This window comes from Rhinichthys klamathensis, unplaced genomic scaffold (assembly GCF_029890125.1).
Source record: "Rhinichthys klamathensis goyatoka isolate OS25496 unplaced genomic scaffold, OSU_Roscu_1.1 h1tg000189l_1, whole genome shotgun sequence".
NCBI lineage: Eukaryota > Metazoa > Chordata > Actinopteri > Cypriniformes > Leuciscidae > Rhinichthys > Rhinichthys klamathensis.
Window position 1 is genome coordinate 464,587 of NW_026606716.1, and position 10,389 is coordinate 474,975.

Genomic DNA, 10,389 nt, shown 5'->3' on the forward strand with positions numbered 1-10,389 from the left:
GGGATGATTCTTGCTGCCAACGTCATGTGTGACCTTCCCAACCATAGATATATATAAATAGATTAGCAGCTGTTTCTATGGACCGCTATAAGTTAGCCGTCAGCCATATTGGAACAGTCAAAGCTGGTACGTCAACCCTCAAGAGCATCTGCAACCGTAGTTGTGCACATGTATGAACATCTATATTTGCAATAGACTTCAGCAGATGATTTTCACGGGATTTAGTTTATCATGAACACAAAACCAGATGGAGTTAGCTAACAAAATATCAAAAAGTTACCTTAGTTTAAAACCTGCAATATTGAGTTAATACATAATAAAAACACAAACCAACATATTCTCACCTGTGGAAGGTTATCCCACTTCTTCAGGAATTTAAATCTTTACAGTGTTTAAAACCAGCAATGCTGTGGCATCTTGGAAAAAGCATAGCATTTTACTGGGAGTGATGACAGCGTCTGAAATGTTGACTGTTCCAAGATGGCGGACGTGTCTGGAACGATTGAATGCGGCATCTATACGTCACGTGAGAGTTTGTGAACTCAACCGCCTTGAGTCATTTTCTTTATTAAGCAAAGTATATGTTGATTTGAGAATGTTTAGATATGTCCCGCCCTCTTTCAGTGGAAGTTACATCAACACATTGAATAATGCTGCGCTTTTCAAGGCCCTCCAGTGAGCCTTTAAGAATTTGGATGCACCTCTAGTTTTATTATTCTGTACCTTTATTTTAATTAAAAGTTTGAATTGTTTGTTACCCTGTAAACGCATTAAAAAGAAAGTCTTGAGATGTCATTGCGTCACTGAGAGTGTATACCCTGGGTGGGTGTTGTTTAATTCTGCAACATGTCCTCACATGGCTAAAGCAGTCATAGTCCTAGGCCACAATGAGCGTGATTATGTATATGAAGGTGTGTTTACATACTGCACTTGTGTGAGTAGGAGTGAGACGTGGCGTGCCTGACTCACTCGTATCCACTGGCTACGCTGTATCAGAAACATGCCAAACAAGCATTTGTGAGATTTCTTGGATTATGAGTCTGTCTGGAACAGTTTGTTTTAAACTCTACACGTACAGACAGAGCACAAGCCTTTCGAAATATTGACGCCAACCCTCTCACAGCGTGATTACATCATTTCCCTTTCGTCATACGGAAAAGCGCAGCGCCACAGCTGCAAATGAAAAAAAAAAAAAAAAGACAATGAGGTGCTTGTAAGGGGACGTCCCTCTGATCGTAATCGGTGTCTTCTCATTTTACTACAGCCCTTCATGTCGTCAGCATCGCTTATCACAGGTGTCCATAAAGGTGCCGCTTTATTTTCATAGAGTTCTGAGATAAGTTTTCTGGGAAGTTGTAAAGCTGGGTTGGAAGTTGATAACAAAAAAATAATAATTCATGTGAATATGAAAAGAGGGTTACACTTTATTTCACTTATACTCAAATAAGCACTGAGTAATATTAATGCACTACATGTACTTACTATAGAGTTACAGTCAGAGTTTGGTTTAGGGATAGTTACTTATTATAGTTATTATTACAGTAACTGCATGTAAAAATAAAAATAACCTTAAAAGGAAGTGTTACCGAAAGTGCTGCACTACTACAACAACAAGCCGCTATTTCTTTTCAGTAGTTTTTGGTAAATTCCTTACTATTTGACTTCAGTGTTGTCGATGAATCATTTTAGCCTCATACTTCCACTTAGCTGGGGAGAATTCAACTCTGATATTTTAGTCTTACTTACATTTGATTTAGTGACATATATACTTCCTTGAATGGGTTCTCTTTAAATCCACAACTTCCTAATTCTTAAGAAAAGAGCCCTGTCAAGGTAGCATACGTTGAGCTCAGGAAAGACAATAGCAGGGTGGCACACGGCTTGTGAAAGAGAAAAAAAAGGAAAAAGCAAGAGACGTCGTGAAGGGTTTACGACAGCTCGCTGTGTTGTGTAATTACAAAATAAGTTCTGTGGAATCACATGATCACTCGACCGGGCTACTAGAGAATTTCACATTTGATTACGGGTACACTGGAAAAGTCTGGCAGCTGGCACAGAACTGAAAAATAACAACCTCATGAAAGGATCTTTTGTGTTTTTTTATCACAGCAACTGAAAATAAAACAGTTTGTAGTACTTGCTATCTGGTTAGATTTGAACACACCCTTGATCCTCGGTGTTAAACTTCTGTTCCAAACTCATTTTGCTCTTTTAGAGAGAGGCGTGCTCTAATTTTCCTAAGTGGACAGTAAAATGGGCAAAATTATATTATAGACTTCCACTGAAAGAGGGAACTGATCCACATCTAGAGACGAGAATATCATAGAGACCGACCTAGCAACTCAATGAGAACATCGTAGCAACATTTTGCCAAATTAGTGATTTTAGAGACTATTCACACCCCGTAAGAGACTTTTTATAATAATAAAAAAAAGCAACTAGTGACAAATCTAGTGAGTAGTGCTGGTCATTATTTCATACTCGTTCGGTTGTCTGACAGAAAATATGTAAATGAGAGCAGCTGTATTGGCTATATATTGTATTAAAATACAGTATATGAGCACGGAATAAGAGAGAAAACAGATGTAAAGATCCAAAAGGTGGCGCATTACTTCATCTAGCGACATTTAGGCCCCATTTACACTGCAGGTCTTGATGCCCAATTCCAATTTGTTGACCATATCCGATTATATTTTTGTGTACAATCCAGCTTACATCTTCGGTAACGCTTTAGATTACAGCCCGGAAAGTACTGCGTAATTAGAGCAATTTTACAGCGTAACCTTCGGTAATTATAGTGTACCTATATTGTACTTACAATATAAGTATAAGAGAACAATATTTTAAGTTTGGGGAATAAAGGGGTAACAACCAGGAGAATTAAAAAATTGTTTATACTGTAAGTATTAAGGGTAACTTATTCTATTATTATGATATAACAATCTTACATTTGGGATCAATTTAGCAAGAACATATACTGCGTACCTTTTTGAAATAATGGTGAACCAGTACATACTGTATACTTTATAAATGCATAGATGTACCCTGTAATTTTTAAAATGTAATCTTTTTAACAAAAGTGCACTGAAAACGAAAACTATTGCAACTTTTGCTTAAATATTGTGGAAAGATACTCTTGTTTCATGTAGCTTGTTACCCTCTTGTTCCATGTAGTTACAGGGTAACAATAAAAATGTATACACACAATCTTATATCACTGACTCGGAAACCTTTATTTATTATACAAGCACCGCTTACCCTGTAACCACATGAAACAAGATATATTTCCCAGTATTTAAAAAAATTGCAATAGTCTTAGCTTTTCTTGCCTTGAAACATGTTAGCCCAACTTAAACATCTGCACTTTTACTATCATAAAATAAATAAATAAAAGTATAAATGCATAGATATGTACCCTGTAATTTAAAAAAAGCCTATACAGTATGTATTGGTATACAATTATTACAAAAAGGTAAGCAATGTGTATTTTCTCGCTAAATTGCTCCCAAATGTAAGATTGTTGTATCATAATAGTAGAATAAGTTCCCCTTAGTTCTATAATACTTACAGTATAAATATTTTTTTTATTCTCCTGGTTGTTACCCCTTTATTCCCCAAACTTTACATATTGTTCCCTTATACTTACATGCAAGTACTTTATAGGTACACTATAATTACTGAAAGTTACTCTGTAAATTCCTCTTAATTACACAGTACTTTCCGGGCTGTAATCTAAAGCGTTACCACATCTTCTTTTAAAATTGACCCATATCCCATATCTGCATTAACACTGTGCACTTGCCCAAACAACCCAAGGTAGACGTACTGACCCGGAAAAGCTTAGGCCAAAAAGGAAGTAAAAACAGCGTATGGTAATTTGTATTGGACGCAGACGAAGTGAGCTTTTGCTTCCCTAAAATTTAGAGATTAAGGTCAGCAAAACATTGGTGTCTTAAGGTGGAGAAAAAACAGGTGAGCCCTTGCTGCCGCCTGGGCATTGAAAAGAGTCATGTGATCGCGGTTGGTGTTGACGTCATTCGCCACCTTCGCTTTTTCAATGACGAACGACTCGCATTGACATGGGAATATCCGATCTGTCCGCTTACATGGCAGGTGCAAATGCACGTATCTGATTCATATCAGATTTATTTCCACGAATGAATGAGGCCTTAAACTGATCTGAGAATATCGCGCATACCATACCATGTGCTTTTTTTCTGCTTACAAGTTCATGGGTCCGATCTGTGCCACATGGGAGGAAAACAATCAAAATTGGGTCACTTGAACCATGTATTGTAAATGCAGCCTTAGAGACTTTCTGAGCAGGCTTTAGCTACTTTCCATTGAAAATAACTGCTTAGAAACCGCATAGCTGTTCCCTGGAAACCACCCATAACCCCTTGACATCAGTTGTGCAAGTACTTGCAACGCTTTCTTCAAATAACGTAAAACTTTCAGTTTCAAATCTGAAATCAGAGGTCAATGGGAGGATGGACTATGACTTGGCAAGTACACATTCAGATGAATTTTGTAGTTTGTGTTCATTCTTGTCTTTCATGGTATTTCTTTTCTATTTTATTATCAATGAGGGTGCAGTAAACACACTGTCGACAGCACATATAAACAGTGTTGGGAGTAACACATTACAAGTAACGCGAGTTACGTAATCAGATTACTTTTTTCAAGTAACTGGTAAAGTAACGCATTACTTTTAAACAGAGCTGGGTAGATTACTTACAAACTGTAATCGGTTACAAATTACATGACAAATATTGTAGTTAGTAACGTAATCCATTACAATACACATTTAAGGTAATATAATCTGACTACTTTTGGATTACTTTTAGATTACTTTTGACCTAATTTGTTTATTACATTGATTTGAGTATAATAATCTTTTACCATATTGATATAAAAATACAAAGAGAAAGAAAATATATTCCATTCTTTGTCATCAACAATTTGAAGTGCATTCAATATTAAATTACGTCAAGGTTTCCAGACCGGGGTTCGTGATGCACTGCAGGGGGCTTGTGAGTTTAATGAAAAGCTATCAAGTAATTAAATAATATTTTTTTTTATTAAAATAAATAATTTAAAAATTAAAACAATAAAAATAAAACAAATCAAAAAAATATAATTTTCTTTATTTGTTTGGCTGCATGTCATGTGACCATTAAATGACAACTTAATTTTATTATTCATGATGTTATTTTTATTAACTGAATATTATGATTGACCTAACTTACAAATTAAAATCTCAGAGGGTATTTCAAGTAAATATATGACGACAAAGAAATTTCAGCTGACAAAAAAAGTTGGGGAATCCCTGCATTGCATGTAAATATGAAATGACGTAAATTTGTACATTTTAATATGTGTAGCCTTCCAAAGACATTAATGCATGCTTAAATATCTCACTGAAACTGAGTGATAATTCAAATAATAATGAATGTGTGAATCAGGAGTTGATAAGATATGCAATGTTGAGAAAACACTTGTTAAAAGTGAAATTATTTCTTTAAATTCATTGTTCAATTGCTGCGTAGTTCTCAGTTTTCAGCGATGGGCTGAATATTTGCGATTCCACAAACCCGGGAGACCTTCTGAACGTATACAAGCAGTGGGTGCTTTTAGAAAGGAACATTTAAAAGATAAAAGATAAGTAGCAGAATGAATCAATGAATTATGAATATTTGACTGCTATTGTGAGAATAACATGTAATCGAGCCCGTTCTCATCCCAAGGCGTCATGTACTGACGCTTTTGCCAAAGCGTCTACATCCAACGCACATGGCACCCTTTAGCGTCAATTTAACATGCTTCGTTTATGGGTAGGTTTAGGGCTGGGGTAGGGTTAGACCACTAGGAGGCGCCTTCTGGCCCATATATATCTGCGTCTCATATTGACGCTAAGGCCGTGTGTCCACCAAAGCGTTTTTAGCCAGCTGAAAACGCTAGACGCTCTGCTGAAGACGCCTAGCTGTGGGCGTGTGAGAGCGTTTTGGCAGAGCAGCGTTTTTGCCGTTGAGACGTTTCGTTGCTATGATACAGAATATCCGCACCACAGTTGTAACTGATTTCGCAGATAATTTGTTTCATACTAAAAAATAATTTTTCATCCATTTTGTTCGGTTAGCTCTGCTGGTTGATGTTGTTGTACAGAAAGAATGTTGTGACAGTTGGTCGGTGTGGTATTAGTCCCGCCCCTCCTCCACTGTGATTGGACGGCTGGGTAAAAAGTGACAGTGATGAGCGCTGCGTGAAAAAACCGCTCAGCGCCTCGTTACGCTCATGGCGTTAAAAAAACGCGGCGCTCCCATTGAAAACAATTGAAAACATACGCCAGGCGCGTGGAAAAACGCTTTGGTGGACACACGGCCTAAAGGGTGCCATGTGCGTTGGATGTAGACGCTTTGGCAAAAGCGTCAGTATATGACGCCTTGGGATGAGAATGCGTTGTGTAATCATCTAATCAATAAAAAAGTAAGTGTATTCCGATTATTTTAAAATGTAATATAATCTATTTACAGTTACTTAATTTTTGGAATCTGATTACGTAATCCAGACTACATGTAATCAGTTGCTACCCAGCTCTGCTTTAAAGTTACTTTTTCAAATGAATAACGCAAGTTAAGAAATAGAACTTTTAATCGTGTTATTAAAAATCAAACAAAGACGCCCAAGCAAGGTGAGAAAAAGTAACGCAAAAGTAATCTATCACATTACATTCTATAAGAAGTAACAGAATTAGTTACTTTTTAAGGGAGTATAAGTTACTTTTTAAAAGTAACTTTCCCCAACACTGCAGCTGAGAGAATGTGCACACAAACAGCTGGCTATCAGTGAGTTCTGGTAAAGGTCTGATCTGCACATGCGTGTCTGGTTCTGGTTGCATGCCTTTGTGTGGCTGCTATGAAACTGTTTCCTGGGTACAGCTCTCATGTGTTGTGAAGACAGGCGTGCATTTTTCTCGTTTTACTGTAAACGTCAGTATAGCAGGAAGAAGAAAAAGGCAAAGGGTACTGAGTACAAAATGTACGAAACTGTTTGTCAGAAGCACCTCACTCCTCTGTGGTGAAATGTTTTTTTCTCTCTGAACCAATACTCAAGATTTAAAATTGTGTCTGATAATTCCATGGTCGTGACCTTAAAGCATTTGGTTTGTGTTTTACTGCAAAACTCTGTAATAGTTCTGGAAAGGGATAATTTTGCACAGCATGAAACCAAAACACAAGTTTGTGTTTGAACATGAATGAATCACCGTAGTGCAGTTTTCAATGAAAAGGTGTGTACCGTAAAACGCTTCATCAAGGTCTGAACTCTTTTTTTCCTCATTATGACATATTTATTCTGCTAATGTATTGATTGTCACATGCGCATTGTCTTACTTACACAAATACAATGAGTCTCTATCACACTCTATATGCACATGGCGTGACTTTACAAATCTGACTGGTTTCCCAGCAGACTTCAAGTTCAAAAGACTTCGAAACAGTCACACCTCTTCCCTTTCGTCACAATCTGTACCGAGTAAAGCTAGACTCAGAGATAAAGAGATCAGCTGTTACTACACACACACACACACACACACACACACACACACTAGTCAAAGATGTGGACACTTGACTGAATTAATGATTCTTATTATAAAAGTTTTGATCTAAAGGCTTCTGCTTAATTAAATGCTTGAAATGAGTTTTCTAGACAAATATAAATGGGCTGTAAGCTAGATTTTAATTCAAGTTTTATTCACTACATAATTCAATTTGTGTTATTTCATAGTTGATGACTTACTTTTGCTATAGAATAGTAACAATAAAGGAACGAGTAGGTGTGTTCAAGCTATTGACTGTTCAATGTTTTGTAACCTTTTTGGGCTTAAAATGTGGATAGAATCTGATTATGTACTTTATACAAAAAGAAAATAAGGTTGAATAAGTTGACATAGTTGCAAAGTTACTTATAGTCAGTAGAATGTCTGAAGTGGACAATCGAACTTAAGTGTAACTCGAAAATAAAATGGGTAACACTTTAATTTTAGTATCTTTGTTACATGTACTTACTATAGTAATAACTTTAAATTAAGCATAATTGCATGCAACTGTCACTAAACCAAACCAAACCCTAACCATATACTATGTAGTTGCTTAATATTACTCAGTACTTAAATGTTTGGTTCCAGTGTAACAAAGGTACCTTAAAATAAAGTGTAACCATAAAATGTTATCATTTGTAATTACATTTTAATGGCAACATAACCGCTTATCTCTCCTCACATATTATATCTATGAGTTGTCCAAGGTTGTTCCTTTAAATACTGAGTAAAGCATTGACTGTAATCCCGAGCTTCCTCATATCAGTCAAAGTTTTACTGGAACGGCCTTGTTGGAGAGAGCGAGGGGAGGATCATTCCCGCTTGCTTAAGTGAATATCTCTGAATCAACTTTAACCCTTCCAGGAGAAGAGCTGCGGGAATCTGAATCATAGGCGCCGGCAGCTCTGATTCACCAACTATTTTAAGCGTTTGAGAAATGAAAAACCCAAGACATGGAATTCATTTGTACAAAAATAGTGCTTTTTAATAAATTATTGAAATGTTCTTTTTTATATATATAAATATAAATACGTAACATCATAAGATGTCTTTACAAAAGATAACCGATCTTCATATATGTAAACAGTGTCTTGTATGACAAGGTGAAACATGGGCGATCTTTAAGACACAGACCACTCATGTAATGTTAATACATTCAATAACAAGCAGTGTGGTTTAAACTGCTCCCGACACAGACACAAGCCACACACGTCGACTCTACAAAACACACAGACATTTTGTTTCAAAGTCTCGCTCTTTCAAGTACAAGTCATGTTTTTATACATTGTTCAGTCCTGGTGTGTTTTATCCGAACGGCTTTGACTCTTTTGTTCCCGGCCTCAACAGCTTGTGCCTCAGTAGTCTGCTGTTACTCACTTCTTCCCTTTTCCCCTTGAAATGCACAAATATTTACTTGGAAGAAGGCGGTGGCGGCTGGTTTGGGTTAAATGGCTTGCTGTCTCCCTGCAGATTCGGGGCAGTGCAGAGGCAGTGATTGGTGCCCACAGATACTGGCACTTGTACAAGCGAAGGGACAGTACAAATGTCCATTCACTGGCAAGAACGAGGCTTGGAGATTAGTCACGTGAGAATCCATCAGTGATAGTACCCGCCAACTCCATGTACTCATGGACAGTTCAATACTTCTTTGGCCCATCAAGCCTCCGAGGACCTTTGGGGCCTTGACTAGCTTCATCGCTCCCCGTTTCTTCCTTCGACGTAGCTCACAGATCAGTGCATCTCCATTGGCTAGCAGTTGTTTAAATGGGAGCATCGTACTCTTGTAGGAAGTCTTTGAGCTGTTGCGGCAGCTGCTCTTTCTTGTCAGAAACGTCTATATGTCCATTCACAGTCTTCCTGCATAGGTGTTGCAGGGAGGACATTATGCAAGGTAGGGGTCTTAAAAGCTCCAGAGGGATTTTCTCGCCCCCGGTGTAGATGTAGTACGCGCTTCTTGAGTTCCCAATGGACAGGGCGCTTCTGGGCGAGGGCATGTAGTGATGGACGAGCTTCAGCACGCAGTCGAAGCGTGGCACGGACTGCGTGCTCTTGGAGTCCGTCTGCAGGAAAAAGGACTTGCTGTCGCACTGAACCCGCAAGTTCTTGGTGCCCGACTCGGTCTTTACGCTAAGCGTGAAGAAGTGCCGGTTGTCCGAACTGTCCCTGACCAGAAAGGTCCCGCTAGTCTCCGAGTTCAACAGGTGGTTGGCCTCTTTTCCGCTGATGGACCCCCAGTAGAAGCCGCTCTCCTGGAGCATTCGGATGGCGTGTTGCACCATCTGGTATTGCAGCCTGGAGCTGAAGGTTTTGTAACGGTGAGTCGGCAGCCGCATGCTTGCGTCAAAAAGGCTGCTGCTCATTGCGTTGTCAAACTTGCTGTGGGTTACCATGGCCTCTCGAAGCTGGTAGCAGGAGCCTGTGGAGAAAGACTTCGATGAGTACCACAGGAAACACGCGTTCAATGAGTCAATGCGCTAGGGGTTTGAAGCCAGTTTTCAAACCAAGACATTTTAACTGTTCTATCATTGCAGATTGAAGTACATGTAGTAAAGATACCCAACTTATTCAAGTACAAAAATTATTTGATTTTGCTATAATTATTATTGGTTGACAACATTTTAAAATAATGATCTAATAGGCTAATAGCTCTTACTCCTTATATTGGCTGAACATAAGTGTCGGTAACACTTTATTAAACAGTGTACTTGTTACACATGTAGAACTAGTAGTAACTATAAATTATGTATAATTACGTGCAACTAACTCTAAACCTAACCCTATAGTAAGTACAT

At 38.1% G+C, this 10,389-nt stretch overlaps 1 protein-coding gene across 1 annotated transcript; it reads right to left on the reverse strand.

Annotated features, from left to right (window-relative positions):
- Positions 1–8,990: 8,990 nt before the first annotated feature.
- On the reverse strand, positions 8,991–10,150 carry socs3a (suppressor of cytokine signaling 3a). Its single transcript, XM_056261927.1, has one exon. The coding sequence runs from the start codon at positions 9,985–9,987 to the stop codon at positions 9,358–9,360; it is 630 nt and encodes a 209-aa protein (XP_056117902.1). The 5' UTR covers positions 9,988–10,150; the 3' UTR covers positions 8,991–9,357.
- Between the last annotated feature and the right edge of the window lie 239 nt (positions 10,151–10,389).